The 17,664-nt window shown below is 35.6% G+C and overlaps 1 protein-coding gene across 2 annotated transcripts; it reads left to right on the forward strand.

Moving 5' to 3' along the window:
• Window positions 1–5,167: 5,167 nt before the first annotated feature.
• On the forward strand, window positions 5,168–11,993 carry LOC110455974. 2 transcript variants are annotated; one of them, XM_021506461.1, is made up of 2 exons: window positions 5,168–5,300; window positions 10,186–11,993. In XM_021506461.1, the coding sequence occupies exon 2, from the start codon at window positions 10,199–10,201 to the stop codon at window positions 10,811–10,813; it is 615 nt and encodes a 204-aa protein (XP_021362136.1). In that variant the 5' UTR covers window positions 5,168–5,300; window positions 10,186–10,198; the 3' UTR covers window positions 10,814–11,993. The 2 variants fall into 2 exon arrangements, with proteins under 2 accessions (XP_021362136.1, XP_021362135.1); XM_021506460.1 differs by having other exon boundaries at window positions 5,170–5,314.
• Window positions 11,994–17,664: the final 5,671 nt, after the last annotated feature.

Genomic DNA, 17,664 nt, shown 5'->3' on the forward strand with positions numbered 1-17,664 from the left:
CCCCCCCCCCCCGTTAAATAAATAGTGTATTTATATGTATATTAATGAAGTCTGCCATCCTGTCATATCGTAAATATATGCTTGTTATTTGCTGGGAAAGGGCTTGATAGAAGCTTAATAACTTGTGCCCAATCCATTTGCATGACAATAAAATATGTTTTAGCTAAAAGTTTTCTTAACAAAAGTATCGTTATTTACTGGTGTCCAAACTATGATTAATATCTTTTTAAATATCCACGTTACCAGTGGCGGATCTAGATTTTTTCCAGAAGGGTGTTACCATTCAATATTTACAATTCAATTCAAATTAGTTTATTATAGTGTCACATGCAAAAGGTACAAGTATTACAATCTCTAAAATAATATGTCTGCTCACCCACCCTTACATCCAGTCTATATTACACTTACGAGACACTCACTCTTCCCCTATCATTCTAGACTTTAATAGTATTACATATATGTACATAATTATGAATAAAAAAAAATTGCCAATATTAAAATATAAAAATAATTGACATTAAAAGACATATTACTGCTTAATTATAGAGCAGTGTATTTTGCGACACATGTGGTCTGACCCCTGTCGTGTTGCACACGATTAACTAAGGTACCTGTCCTGTCCTGTTCTCGTACTTTTCAAAGGGTTTCTATCTAACTTACAGAACACAAAAGCTTACTGGGTGGTAGGAATTTATAAAAACACCGAGGGAAGAAAAAAGTCCAAAATCAGGGTCACCATATTGTCAGTGGTCGGTCTAAATACACTTGCACTGGGCCCGTATTCATGAAACCGTTCTCATGCTCAAGCATGGGTTCTGTGCTCAGACCAGCTTTCTTGTAACTCACTTAGATCATGTCAACGGCCAAAAAAATCAAATGTTAACATTTAAAACAGTATTTTATTTAAGTCTCTTCAAACTTTTTCCATAAATCATTGACAAAATATGATTGTATTTATTAAATTATAACTCACCAAGAAATTAGGCTTGAGCACAAAATCCATTCTTGAGTATGCGAACGGTTTCATGAAAACAGGCCTAGGTATTGTCATTATCCTTTCTCATCAGTGTTTTGGGATTTTCTTTATATTTACTTTTATTAATTTAATGATCTATTTTTATGTATTTATTTATTTTGGTTTTCTTGTTTTCTAGTTTTTAATCGACTTTGAGTTCGACTTTTCAGCTTTATTTAGACGTTACTGACGATACCGAACTGTGTTATTGACATCACCAAGCCATGCGCTAGTGGGGGGATTTAAAATTATAGAACAGAACAGAAATCTTATCAAGGACGGGGCTGGAAGTTTACTTATTAAGCCAAACACTAAAATAGACATGGATGAAAAATGGGAAAAAGTTTGTAGATATCTCGCATATCTACAAGTTGCCGATTATATGTTTTATCTTATTTACAATTTTGTATTGTTTGTAAAGGAAGAAACAGAATCGAAACATATTATCTCATTTACCTAGCTACTGACACTTATTATACTACCAGATTTCTTTCCTTTACATTGTTTTGTTTAATACTTATACTTCTGTCTGTCCATTTACCTCTCTTTATTTCTTCTATTTATTTGTTCTCTCTTGTTTCTCTTTACTGATGTTCTTTCCCCTCTATTATAACATTAAAATAAATGAATTGCCACTTACTAAAAAACTTTGAAAATAAACAAATACACAAAAAAATAGACATGGAGAATTAAAAAGCATCGAATATTCTGCATTGCATGTCAGTAATGTTAGGGAAAGGAGACACGAAGTTCATTTTGACAGCAACTTATTCATCATGTATATAGTTGTTGGATTAAAACTTAACTTACTCTCTACTAGCCAACTTTGATAGCCTATGACATACATCCTTCCGTTAATTGATTCAAACCAAGTTTTTATATCAATACATGGCACACTACATATTTGGCACATACTAATCAGTAAGGTATAAAACCTATCACCATACATCTACTGCACAAAACATATTGCTGAGTAAGGGAAAGGATATTCAAAGTTCATTTTGATTACAGAGAATAGTAGCATTTAAAGGTTCACTTGTATACGTGAAACCCCTTGATGTATGGCGCGATAGTAAATCTTTTCATAGTATAATAGTATTAGTCATGAAGCGCCAATTTTAACAGGCGTACATTGCGGTCACGATACTAATTCCGTTGCATTTTCACTACTACAATGACACTGTACTAACCAACTACAATAACTTGTGAATTATACTTCCGTTGATTAATTCAAACCATTGTTATTTTCAAAAGAATTACTTTTAAGAGCAAGAAAGTTAGACGGGGTACTCTCACACTTCCTTCTGCATAAACGTCGTTCTCTGTTTTCCTCTCACGATCAACTTTGTGGGTGTTCAAAGGAAAGAAAGAAAAGAGTGTCGGTTAAGTGTTACTCTTTACTACTATTAAATGGAGGTCAAGGTGGTACTGTAACACCTGTACATGTCAGATTCGTATAGAATGTATAGTTCAGTTGGCTAAGGCGCATCACACACACATATATAGAAATGATTAAATATATAGTAAAACAACTGGAAAATCGTTATACAAATACAAGATTGATGAAATGCAAGTTGAACGTAGCTGAAAGTCATACTTTTCATGACAGTGGACGAAATTCTATTTGCATCTTTTGTAAGATTGTTTATACTCATTCTGCTGAGCAGAAATTGAAATTTTGGCTTATCAGGTTTTCCCTAACTGAACAACTATATCTGTTGGGTGCAAGTGGGATATGTAGGGATTACATATAAGTGGCTGCTTTTCTATATTATCTGATATAGGATGAGAAACAGTGATCAGGGGACGTATTTTAAGGTGCAAGAGTAATCTGCAGAGTATGTGGCATTTGGTTTGTAAGAAGCAATGTATAAAGAAGGATAACTCTGTTCGGCTTCATGCCGTCTGGTTCCCGCCTTTAATGGTTACCATATAAGCTGAACAATATATTATGATCTGACACACGTTTTTATTTCCTTTTCTACTATAAATTAATTATGAAACAGTTCAAGTAAATAATAGCATTAAACTAGTGACTGCTGATACCTTTATATATATATATGTATTGATAATTTGATAAACGACATTCAGAACAAAAAGTTGGGAATTCAACCGATTTTTAAAAAAATGAACCGCTAATAAAAAGAGATTCCACAATCATCTAGATCTTACTTTCATTGAAGATGGTAAATGGGCTGAACACATAACAAAAACCTATGATAAAGCATATTAAGGAATCAATATTCCTAGAAATTAAATAAAAAATCAACAGATAGAAAATTACTTATAACGTACAATTCCTTTATTGGACCAACACTGCGGAACAAAACAATAAACAAAAACAAAACAAAACAAAGTAAAAAAAAAAAACACTGATTAAATCAATTCAGCTAGACGCAGCTAAAATCAGGTGAAACGAGAAGCAATAATTAATTCTGCTCTATGACTATCCATCTTAATTAATATAATCGATTCATTTAGTACTGACATCACAAGTATAAGATATCAGCTAAGGTCAAATAAAATATTTGGTGTTGAAGAGACATTTTTTTTAACTTAACTTCTCATCTACTTTCAATAAATATAATCAATAAAACTCTATTAATATTAACTCCTAATCCTTATCTCAATTTTAGAAAAAAATAAAAAAATAAAAAATAAAATTCAATACTTAAAACTCATAATGATGTAACTATCATATTTAACAAGGCAAAGTATTCCAAGGCAATCCATAGTCCCTCACCAGTTATGATTTCTATATTTAACAAACAGTACACTTATGTCAGGATGTACCTACTGTTAGGAAAATATCCTGATACTTAATACCCCTGGACAAAGATTTTCAATAGTCAAGGTCAAAGGTTAAGTCATAGATCACAGTGACCTAATTCTTGCACTCTGCACTCCGCCATCCCAATATGTCTCTGTACACAAAAACTGGTCAATAAAGGTGAAATAGTATAGAAGATGTGTCCCGGAAAAATGATGATGATGATGACGATGACGACGTGTGTTATGTTTCTAAAAAGTAATTGAATTGCATAGTTGCACCAAGGACACCCTGCGTTTGCACGGCAAGAATCAGAGTACGTTAAGGTGAATGATATATGTCAGTTTATGATCAAGGACTTTGAGTCGTCAGAATCCCATAAGGTAAAAAGATTTATTGCTGTGCAACTTTTCCAGTAAATAGTCTTTAAGAGTTACTCCCCTTGCATTTTCACACTCTCTGTTATTTATACTACGCACCAGTGCTTTACAAATGTATGCATATGTGTCTGACAGAGGACTTTTATAGGCAAAGCGTGTTCTCAAATCCTTATGCTTTCTCAATAAAATTTATTGAAATGAAAGGATACCTGCCACGCCGTCTCGAAGGAGCGTTAACAGCACATCGGGGTTCAAACTCTAGAAAACACACCAGATGTCACCGCCGAAATTCAGACACCCTTGTCCATGTTCCATGACATGCCTAGCAAATACAGCTATATATAGTCAACTGTACAGTGACCTGAATCAAAATTGCAATTATGCATTTTCAAAATTAAGAATAAACAGAAAGTCAATCGCATTACATTGTTTGTGTAGGTTTACTTATGCTAGCCTATCATATCATCTTAACTGAACAAAACGAAATTGATGAATATTTCTGTTTCGCAGATTATCGTAAAATGCCAATCTTTGAAATATTGGATTTTTTGTTAATTCATGTGATTGCTACAGTGTAACAATAAGATAACACTAATATCGGTAATCCCGATGCCTTTCACCCTCCTGGGTTAATTACGTTAAAACGTAAATCACATGACGTCATAAACTTGTGACGGCATCAATAAATAAATGAAGCATAAACAATCATGTTCATGTATGAGTGAGTTCGAATATGATCGTGATATTCCGATTCATAGTTATCAAAAATGCTAAAGTAATCGAGTAAATTCATACATAATTACAGAGCATTTCACTGCTAATTGACTCAACTCCGTTTAATTTGTGAATAAAATAAGCTAATTCTACAATTTCCACTTTTAATTTTCCACTTTATCACATAAAAAAGAAACGTTTGATGTCGACTTCTCCTGACTCGATCAATTGTACGTCCTAATGTGCGCCGCACACAGCCCGGGTTCAGGGGGTCACATAATCAAGTTGTGCACACAACGTGTCACCTGTATCCCCTACCTTACCCATTTATTGTACCTGGTCGAGCCTTAAATAGAAAGCCTCCCACAACAGGTTTTAGCAAGGCAGCCAACAGGTAAACAACATCTTGTTCAACAAGAAGGTAATACACTAAAGGTAAGCAAGTTTAAACGTAAGACAAAACTGCGTACTAACCTAATTATGTATGGTCTAGCATTGCTTTGTTTGTGATTTTCATTTTTGCTGAAAATAATGAATATGTATGTATAACTGTGTCTGAATGTTGTGAGACACGTACGTAAGGTATTTAGTGTGACGACGATAGCACTGTCAGTGATGTTTATGAATTACGTAGATAGTTAGCATATAGGTGTGTACAGCAGTGAAACGTTACCTTATACATCTGTACTAGGTAGTATAGGCAGGACAGAAATGTCACGTTAACACACCGAATACATGGGGAAAGTAAGACCTTCTTCTAATGTGTTTTTAACTGAAATAAGTTTTTGGTTTTAATTGTATAAGATTAATCAAACCGTTCAGAACGCGACAGAATCCTGGTAAGTTCAGTAAACATTTGGCACAAACAGTCAAAGTATGGTTAGTTTGACGAATCGTGTATCCCAAGTTTCGAACAGCGAGTTTTAAAACTGACGGAAGTTTACACTTATGCATTTCTAGTATTAAACTGAACTTGTATACCTTATTGATATACATGTCTGTGGTGATTGATGTCTATACCCTATCTATATATAGCTCAATAAATCTAAACAGATCTACAGTATACCTATATATAGTTTATTAGCAGTCATGCAAGTTACACAAAATGCACAAATATATGTTAAGATGAGTGTGACTCTTATCAATTAGTTCGGTTAGACAAATCCAACAACAACATGTTACATGTAGAGTCATAGCAAAGGCGGCGGAAACGCAAACTGTACATTTAAACAACTCAATCCCACCCTCTCTGCAAAATGCCTTCTTGTTGGATTGCAGCAGGTTTATGCCTACAAGTGGTCGCAATATTACAATTGGTGATTGAAAGACATTTGAAGTTAGAACTTATCTAATGAAAAATTAGACATGTGAAAGTACCTGGGTTGTACCCTTCCTTGCTGAGCCCTGTTACTTGTCTGTCTTTAATAAAGACGGAGTTTATATGTCCACTGTCTATTTTCTGGATGTTGTGTTCATTCTCAGATACAAGGATTTCCTTAGTTTACTTTACAACGCGTCCTTATCTTGTTCATTTTGTTTAAAACTGTACCACGTCTGCAAGGATGATGATTGGCATTTTTTATGAGTAATAAGTCCTAGATGTATGTTGGGCGTTTTATTCATTTGTAGACTGTTATAGAGGTATATGTCAGGTATACATGTATTGCAAGCAAGCGACAGAATCATCAGTAACGATTGTCGAAAACGGAATACAGTTGAATAAAGAAATTATCATAAAGTGTTTGAAAACAATAATAAGTCATTTGAAGGTTGCCAAAAGTTGGAGAGAAGTTGTGGAATTGCCACTAGTTTGTCGAGGTTACAATTCGAGAAGTGGTTTATTTTTCATATAGTTACACTTGTACACAACTTACCTGTAATGGGTTTAATGATCACCATTTACAAGCTGTTCCCAAGCCTGCGTTGGGTAATGAGGAGGGGGACACAATGACAACGTATCAGTCAACACAATGTGTAACACAGTGACTATATCTGGATACAAATCCTGACAAGAGCTGATCCTGAGACTGCGCTCGAGGGGTTTTTCCTATTGATTTTATGTGGAAGGGGTGAGGGTTCCAATTAAGACGATTGGGCAACGCTTCTTTAAAAGACCATTCCAAATCTGGCCGCCGCTGGCACGCCCCCACTAGACCCGCCACTGGCACGCCTCACTAGCTCCGCCACTTGCACGCCTCACTAAAACCGCCACAGGCTCGTCCCACTTGACCCGCCACAGGCTCGCTTCACTAGACCCACCACTGGCACGCCCCGACATACCCACCACTGGCACGCCCCTCTATACCCGCCGCTGGTAAGCCCCACTAGATCCACCACAGGCTCGCTCCACTAGACCCACCACTGGCACGCGCTAGACCCGCCATAGGCTCGCCCAAATAGACCCGCAACAGGCTNAGGCACGCCCCACTAGACCCGCCACAGGCACGCCCCACTAGACCCGCCAAATGCTCCCTCCACTAGACCCGCCTCAGGCTCGCCCCACTAGACTCACCACTGGCACGCCCAACTAGATCCGGCATTTGCAATCCCCACAAGACCCGCCACAGGCTCGCCCCACTAGACCCGCCACTGGCACGCCCCATTTGACCCGCCGCTCGCATGCCCCACTAGACCCGCCGCTTCCTGACTACAAACCAAGTGTTGCTTTATAAGAAAAGTTGCCGTGATATATGTCTATATAAACTTTTCCAGTGGACCGGTATTCAATGGTTTGTATTAGCCTGTTATTTGCTAGTATCAAGTTCCCAGGTACGTATATGCTTGGTGCGCTATAGAGCAGGTGCCCTGGTTTGGATTCCTCGTTACGTCATCTTACATAATCCATGTGTCATGTGACAGTCTGTACATGTTCCAATACTTATCAAAAGGAATACGTGATACATATCGCACCGGTGAAGAGGACGAAAATATCCACTGTGGAAATAAGTTTAACCTGCACAGTAGAATTATAGATAGTAAGCGATCGCGACACTAGTATTCACAGTGGTAACGAGTTGCCCAAACATGTTTAGCTAGACAATGTAAGACTGACGTCATAAAGGTATACCCTACATTAGTCACGCCATAAGATGAATTTCAAAATACAGGGGAAACAAGCAAGCTTCGCACCTAAAACCTGCATGGATCGCAAATAAATTCGCAAAAGATGTAACGCCGGGATATGGCCATTGAATATCACCTGCATATGGGACAACTATACAACTAATATAAAGTAGAATACTGGCTAAAACAAATGCAGACCACCTGATTGTTTGGTGTGAATGAACGTTGATCATCCTATCTTTTGATTGTCAGTTAAATGGTAAGCAATTTAAGAGCAATTAATTTTCAAACATAATCCCGTGTGAGACCTGCCCTACCGTACACGATGGAGATTCTTTTGGGAACATTCATAAAAGTCATAAAATCGTCTATGTACCTTTTATTATATATTCGAAAGGGATTCAAACTTTGCACTCATACCAATTTAGTATAGACTAGTACACACTATCTCTCTCCTCAATTGTCACGTCCACATACTTGGAAAGTTAGTACAGGAACTGTGTTAGAAAAGGTAAGAGTTTTTAGAACTGACAGCTCCGATCCTTTTTACCTTTCAAAACATACTTTATCTCTATTTCAAATCTTTCTCGTCTACTAAATTGCCATGATACCGTGATAGAAGACGTTAGATAAATAAATCGAACATAACTCATCGTCCCCTTCTAGGTTTGTTTTGGCATATTGAAGTGCCTAGATCCTGGAAGATAATCAATATAACACGTGTATCAAGGTTGATAAACGTTAAGATTAGACCCGTAGTGTAGGCAGTCCAGTCAAAATGTTTAACCTTTACATAAAATATAAATGATAACGTGTATTGTCTCTTTACTTCGGAGATAAATCATACATTTTTCCTATAAAGGATGGGTACCTGATATCTAAGGATCCTCACTGATAAGGATGTATTTTGCACGATGATGCCTTTAGGTCATACCTACATAAATTGTTATATTTAAGAAAAACTCCGTTCGACCCATTTAAAGATATTTATTCAATTACAGCCATTTATGTAGGTCTGACCTAAAGGCATCTTCAGGCAAAATACATCCTTATCAGTGAGGATCCTTAGATATAGATAACAACACAACTTTCAAACAAACCCAACAACATTTGTTAACCCAATATTACTTTTGCTAACTAGGTTAATTTATAGTGTTCACTTCTTAGAATTTCCAGAAGAGATTTACTCATACAAGAATATTGCAGTAATCCTCTTTAATTGTACCTGTCCCCAGGATCATGAAACAATCTTAGATTTAAGTTTTCTCTAAGCCAATCAGGTATGCCGTCACTTTTCATGACGTTATTTGTGATAGGCTAAGTCTAAACTTCATGATCCTTGGGCCTGATATTTTCGTTAAATATAATATTAAATATAGTCATGTTTGCTCTCTTCTACATGGAATGTTCGCCTTCTTTTTAAAAGAAATCATCCTCGAAATTCCAGGGGTCCTAGAATATGTCATATCGAAACAGAAGGTTCTGTACGGGCCACATTGTGTATAGTACGAGTATACTAGTTTGATCTATTGATGTACACGGTAGATCAAAAGAATCGCGCTGTAACGTAACGGTAAACACTATCGGCTTTCAGGTCCGGTGTCGTTCTTCTATGAGTTTCAAAGGACCGGTTTTTAACATGAAACCAATCGAATTGCTAACCGCGAGCACTCAATTTTGCTATGACAAATTCAAGGGGAGCAAGAGTAACCCCTGGAATTTCGAGGATGTAAAGGAGTAGGTCTGTCTAAACACTTCATATCTTCTATGTCTTAACCGTCTCCGTTATCATAAAGGTTTTGATTCTACACTTGTATATCTATATATAATTGGCAATGCATTTGTAGCGTAACAGACTTCATAAAATGGTCCTTGTTGGCGCCACTTAATGCTTAGTGTGTCATGTGTTGCCCGCATATATCGTATTCGATTAATTTGGGCACCTCAAAATGTTTTCAATCAAATAAATATTATGAATTGTATACTAAATACAGAAACAAATTCAGTCGGTGTAATTTTTCGGACTCAACTTGAGTATCTGATCATTAATAAAACTTTTTATAGCTGAAAAAGGATAATTCGGAATTCATAAAAAATGAATTCAGATGAAAACGGACTTATTTTTAGTTCACAACGACCGTAGGTTTAGCTGATAATCATATTTAATAAACATGAAGGAAGTATAAACGACCTTAAAATGACGATTATTAATAGACTAACAATATCTCTTCTCCTCTCTACAGAACCGAACCAAACATGCAGAACATGCAGTACCTCTTGATGCTACTACCAGCGCTTGTATTCTCGTACGATCTCAAAGATGACATGGATTGGAGTGCGTTTGTTAGTATGGATGCGGAGGTTACTCTCAACTGTAACAACAGCGCCTCTATGATACAGCAAGGTGAAATTGGTCGGTGGACTGTTCCATCCGAGGAAATACTGACAGACAACCATAATGATTCAAACTTCAAAGTACAAGCCATGTATGGAATTGAGGGATACGTCCTCATCGTAAAAAAAGTTACAGCTGAAACCCAGGGCGTTTATGTGTGTATCATCTACAACGGCGGTGAACCGCGAGATCAGGTGGTACGTCTCATCAACTTCAATGGTCCTAAATACGAAAACATGAACGAGAGGTACGAGACACACATCATCATTGCTGTCATCGCCACTGCGACCTTCATAGGCCTTCTGCTTATCGTCTGTCTCACATACCGCTTCCGGTACCGGTCAACAGAAGAAAAAATGTTCGCGCACAACTTCCGGGAAGTAAGCAACGGAGGGAGGAGCCGGACGATCGCTGATACTGTGAGTGCCCCAGACAGCAAGTCGGCATATGACAATCCTGGCTCTACAAAACTATAAACAAAGTGTGTTGTGCTTTATAAAAAGACCTGGGCTTGTGTAAAACTGTACCAATACTTCATAATATCTACTGGTGCCTTACGCTTTTTCGTTAAATCAGGAAGGAAACATTTGCTGTATTCATTTTTAAAATAGTTTACAAATGCCTATTCAAATAACTCAAATAAATGCGTAGCCATGACATTCATAAAAAAAACATAAAATTAGGATGGGTTTAAAATATGTATATTTATGAGGTCATGGCAGACATTCACATGTCGTGAAGGCGATAGCGTAAGAGCAGGTGATATGAAGTACGGCTGCATGTATCAAAAGACTAAGCTCAGTGACCAGGAACCTGGCACATAACACTTGCATCTGATACATAATAATTGTGAAGTATTATTCAAAAGTAGTCCAAATACTAACATGTATTTACATATTCGGATTTCAATATTATGTACCTAACACTTTACTTTACATAACACTTATGTACATCTGTTTATGCAATATTTTAACTGGTGTAAGTATTCTATCCACTTTAGTATAATTTACTGTTACGTTACGGGCTATCATTGAACGCAAAGGCAGACTAATATGACAACATGACACTCGATTAACAAAATAATAAAATCGCATGTCACAGGATCGAATTATTGACATAAAAATATGGTATTTTTTTATAGTAGGAAAGGGTTTCTTGATATGATGATTTCTGTGTATTTCATATCAAGAATCTTTTTCAGTTTATAAAAAAAAATCATTTAATTCGCTTGACGGACATCACAATAGACCTAGGTTATTCATTTTTATCAGAAAAGCGAACATATAAAAAAACCAAGAACAGCTACATGACCTTCCACTACGTCTAACAAGCAATATAGTACCACTACGTCACCAGCTATCATCAGACACATGTAAAGACAAACAATCAAAAACAGCTACAGCAGTTGATATTGTACATCTTCACATACAACAATGAGACAGACAACACACTACCTATATTGCAACCCATTACATAGTTTTTCTTAATGTTTTAGAAATATGTATAGAAACCAATGAGCATATAATTGTATGTGTTTGCATTGCTTTATTGCTTTATATTTAATTATGTTAATGTGAAATTCTGTGTATGACCAAAATTGAAACGTATCACTGTATTATGCATTTTTTTATTTTCAATAAAATATTATTCAAACTGCTTTGTATTCCACCAGATGAGTCATTTCGTAAAATAAGTAAGGAACATCTACCTTAACATTGGTTTGTTGATGGGAAAACTCGAACGAAAGAAATATTTGGTACATAATATAACCACTTCGTCCATTTAGGACTCTTCAGTGGTGCTAAGATCCAAAAAATAGAAATCTATGTAAATATTTTCATAAAAATATTTCAATAGTTTCGTGTTCCGAACAAGTTGACAAAAAAGCAAAGGGTTGTGTCCCTTTACCTCTAAATCTCCGTCTTTCACTGTTCTGTCATTACACAGTGCCTTACAACTTTTTGTTGCAGCAGATAACTTATTCACCCTCGTACTTTCTGTAAACTGTGCCGGGGGGGGGGGGGGGGGGGGGGGTCTACGAAAAATTGCGTGTATTTTCAGCATCCGTTGTGATCTGCAAGTATAAAAATAAGAACTATCACACAAGCTTCTTATTTAATGGGAACCTTTTGTATACTGCCTTAGTTATATCTTCGGTAAACGAGAATGGGGATATATTTGTGTTTTTAGGACTATTAATTTAGATAATATCGTAAAGTATTCCACGTTTCACGAAAAGAACAATGTTCCGAAAATAAAATAAATATTACCGAATGCCGATGACCTGTGCATTTGTATCACGTAACACTAAACTTAACACGCAAAGTAAGATTTCCTTATCAAGAGTCTTTGTTTTATATGTATGTAGCGAAATTCTTCCGTTGTTGAAAACTACAATACATGTATCATAACGTCCAGTACTCCAATATAATACTGCAACACATTTATGTTATAAAATGCCAGGCGTCCAGACAACAACACATTTATGTTATATAATGCCAGGCGTCCAGAAAACAACACATTTATGTTATATAATGTCAGGCGTCCAGAAAACAACACATTTATGTTATAAAATGCCAGGCGTCCAGACAACAACACATTTATGTTATATAATGCCAGGCGTCCAGACAACAACACATTTATGTTATATAATGCCAGGCGTCCAGACAACAACACATTTATGTTATATAATGCCAGGCGTCCAGACACTGATCTTTTCTAATTCAAACGACTTGTTTGTATGCACTTCCTAATCACTGGACCGTCATAATCTTCTGAACACAGCAATTTAAACCTTTCACTTCTCAACGTAAATTACCACAGTAAACACAATTCCTGATACGTAATACATCACGTGTCAACTACCTGTAAAATCTAGCAAAACCAGTTACCGTTATCTTCATGTTAACAGTAATGAGACCCATTATCATTATGCAACGTGTTAGCGGTCATCCATCCAGCTACTGACCACGTTCGATGAGCTGAGCTAGTGTGCGCATCCCAGGTATATACCGCATCGCTAGAAAAGCTAGCTTGCCATTAAGGCAACCTTTCCCCATCCTTTTCCTTAGCTGGTACACTTATACTTAACATTTATATTAATTGTACGGATTAACGGACTATCGGTATTCTAGCTATTTCACTCTTTTTTGTGTATTCTTGTGTATGGGCAATGTCCATAATTATAGGATTCTCCACCAGCTTATCAGTTGATTGTATCCTACTGTAAATATGGAAACATCATCTTAACGTTGTGTGATAAACTAAATTTTTATTCACAGAAATTTATTCTACTGATATTTTATGGTTCCCTACTTTAATTATTTGTGATGTTACAACGAATTGCATAGGTCCAGGAAACCTGGATACGGTGTGTCGTCCATTACAGTAGAAGTAGCACAAGGTGTTAGCCTAGAATTTAACGTGAGGATTTCTATGTTTTGAAATGTATCATGGTAATGGATTACGATACGACAAGAAATGTTAATCAAAGGAGAGACCTCATGGAAACAACTCCAATTCAATCAACAGCTATGTTTAATTCTTTTTAACTGTCAGAGCAATCCTGTCATCGCGTTGTTACTCCTGTTGGTACCTTTAGGATAAAATGAATAAACTATCAAACATATAGCACAACGCAAGTCTTAACATAATATCTCTTGGAACTGCTACCAAGGAGAAAATGTTCAGGAACAATATTAGAAAGTTTATGTTTTTGGATAAATTTTATCGACATGAATACTGTCAATCCTCTTTTTTTGACATGGTGCGTATTTTCGTGTTCAACCGCTTAATCATCTTTTTTTGAAAACGACTTGGACCTGACATATTCTAATGTACATGAAAATGAAAAAGTCCGAGTACATTGTTACTTTTTTCTCCAAGACCGTTTATCAACTCATGTTGATGAAACCATTCAGGTAATAAAGCGTAAGTGATTTATGGATTTACAGAAAGATTTATTGAGATAAATATAAATGACAACGAAACTGGAAAATAGAAACACAAGTGTGCGGGTTTTCCTTTCAATAATCTAACAAAGGTATGAAGGACGGCAAACAGCGGAGTAATATACAGTTTCTTGATGTACACGTAGAATATTTACTAGCTTATACATTTTGATGATATTACGTGACTTACATACGATGTGACCCGAAACACTGGTAAAATTTGAGGTATACGGTATATTGACAGTTATTCAACAGTGCATTTGCACTTGAGCATTTTTTTTTTTTTTTTTTTTTTTTTAGAATTATTATGAAAATAATTGATGTCCACTCCCCCGTTCAGTATTTTACATGAGCTGGTTGAGTTATCATATAACTCCCATGTTATGCAGTAAATACACCAATTTCATATTTCTCCATATTAACTTATCTTATATGACCTGGAGCGATTTTGATTGGTTGACCGCATCACACTTTTACGATAGTAAACATGGCGGTCGCGAAATTTCGAGTTGATTCTAAATGAAGGTTGACAACACACAGAAACAAATTTCCAGAATATTATCTTATCCATCCAACTAGGGGAGTTTACCAAACGTTCTGAACAACTGTACACAGATGGCAAAAATTTTACAAAACAACAATGTCAACGTGCGATCGGAGACTAGGTAAAATCCAATTTCCATTGAAATGTGAATTATGTGTTTGGAGGAAACATTTACGGTGGATATTTCAGCATTAACATTTATTGACAATCTGCCACATCCCTCCCCAAACCAGTAACACGAGGTAGGATTATTAAATCGGACATTGATAGTCATTTGAGTTATTTGTGACTATTTGTTACAGCGCTGACCTACATTTTGATAGCATTGCTACGGTCATGTCATCAAAAAACAGTTGATAAAATGACGGACGATTAAATTGTTTGTTTTAGCGAATGAAAAGAAAACATTTCAGTTATATGATAAAAAGGATCTTATACTCGTTCCCAATGTCATATAAGATTTATGAAACTCGCCACGAATTTTTCTTAGACTCGTTTCATAAATCTCATATGACATGGAAACGAATGTAAGATCCTATATGCATGTGATGGTCTGGAATATTGATATCAGTAGTGTGTGTATGGAATATTGATATCGGTAGTGCCAGAATTGAATAGTGAGTATAGCGAAAGTGATACATATGACGTGAGAAATAGGCATATAAGTTTAAACTTAACACGTTTAGATATTCATTAAAGATTTGTTTACTGCAACACGAGGAAGTGGATTAGATATATATGGAGAAGGCTTTTCCATAAGGAGATAAACAAAAATGGTCCCCTAAAATACCAAAAAGAAATCAGATATATATTAGTTGACTTAGGCAAACTTCACATTCTCATCTTAATTATTTCTTGCTAAATAAACAAATGATACATTTCAACCTAATCTTTTGAGGTTTAAATTACGTTCAAATCAAATGAGATCTATATAGACAGGTTTCCATTAGACTTAACAACATTGTGTATTTCTTCGACTCTACACAATGCTATAAATTCACTTTTTTGACATTAGAATCATCACTTAAGTAAGCCATTTTATCGTCATTTTTAGTAGTAGCAAGTTAATTGTTATCCTTCCTTTTTCTACATAATAAGGTCACATGATGTTCTTTTCATTTTTGATCCAGCAAAAAGTAAAAAAGATAATACAATAACAATATAATGATATGACCAACAAAATGTCCATATTTTACTTTACTTTGATGCAGTTGCTCCGTTAAAGTAGGGCAATCCTAGTGGAGAGAAGGCTTCAAGCTGAATATTTCTGGATTTACAAAATGCATGAAGTTGCTTCTGGGGAAACCTTGCTTAAATTTCAACCTGCAATTAATGAAGATTTTGTAACGCAATACATGTGAAGCAATAGTTCAAATCTGCAATTTTCTAATGGTAATATTTCTCGACACTGAGCACCATCCATCAATCACTTGATTACAATACGTGTAGAAAATTATCATCACGCTATATACCGTGGGTCTTGAATTAATTTTTTAAACTGATTAAGTGTGCATGAAAATAATGTGATATGATACATCAAGTAAAAAATGAAGAAAAAAAACCAGCGTTTGAATACAACATCAAATAGTTAAATGTATTTCGATAATATGCAGAGTTTTGTAAAATTCGACGTGTTCATTTTATTAAGACAGTATACATGATTGACGGTTGGCGGAATGCGTGCGAACTCAAGAATGTAATCTAGTTGCTTTGAATTGAAGCTGGACACGCCGATTGAACGCGCTTTGCCCTTATATACCGTTTCTTCCATAGCCTGTAATATAAAACGATTACACAGCGTTGCCGTAGCATACAAATAAGACGTCTGTTTGTTTGGGTTTAACGTCCTGGTAACAGCCAGTCTGTTATGAGGACGGGTTCCCTGGGAGACAACTCCGGGAAGAGAAAGTAGGTAGAAAAGAAAGAAGACAGGACAGATTGGAAACACAGCCATTTTATCATACAATGATGGTTTATTATGTCTTATTAGTATAAAAATTAATTCTCATATGTATAGAACTACGGTTAATGTTAGCATTTTTTTAAAAGTAGATTACTTAAGTCGTTTTCTAGTAAAGCAATGTGAGAACAATCGAGTATGTCTTTATGAAGTACATCTTATTGATAGTTACCTTTCATGTATCTCTCAAATCAACCGGTGCTAACTCTGTATATAACGGGGGTTTCTCGGGGTAGCCGTCAATATTCTGTAAGATTGTGAACCTCTTAATTTATTGCTAATTTGATTTATCATATGATGAAGAAATGGTATTTGAAAGCAATTTAATGTTAAGATATGATAATAAATGAGATTGTTATGTATGAGTTTTGTTAATTCCGTATTAAGGTCAGAAGCTTGACATATCTTAAAATATTAGTAAAAACTATGATGCGAACTAAAACTCGATTCAAGTTATGACAAAATATGAACAAGGGCAAATTTACACGGATAACCTTTAACAAATATAAGGAAATAAGACTAGGTGTTCCGGAAGGGAACGCGGCTTTTGCATCTAGGTCAAATTCAGTCCTTAGTGAAACGAATTGCTTTGAGTGATCTTCTGTTTATGTTTGTATATAAATGTTTTGCTGACATTCTTTGCATAGTACAAAATAACTAGATCGTCGCTTCAAAGATACGTCTTACATGAGGTGTGCTTACATTTTATTTCAGTAATGTATGTCATTTTTAATTTTCAAATGTAACATTATGCAAATATTAGACCGGCATTGATTACTTTGTTTCCCTTTTATTTGTTATAACGTTGGGTTTGAACTATATTCATTGGAGGTACAGTATATCTTCTTTGAATCATATTATATGAAAAAGTAC

The sequence above is a fragment of the Mizuhopecten yessoensis genome, unplaced genomic scaffold (assembly GCF_002113885.1).
Source record: "Mizuhopecten yessoensis strain PY_sf001 unplaced genomic scaffold, ASM211388v2 scaffold8447, whole genome shotgun sequence".
Lineage (NCBI taxonomy): Eukaryota > Metazoa > Mollusca > Bivalvia > Pectinida > Pectinidae > Mizuhopecten > Mizuhopecten yessoensis.

What these genes read in the sequence shown, in the direction of transcription:
- LOC110455974 (XM_021506461.1), top strand. Translation starts at nt 10,199, where the DNA reads ATGCAGAACATGCAGTACCTCTTGATGCTACTACCAGCGCTTGTATTC.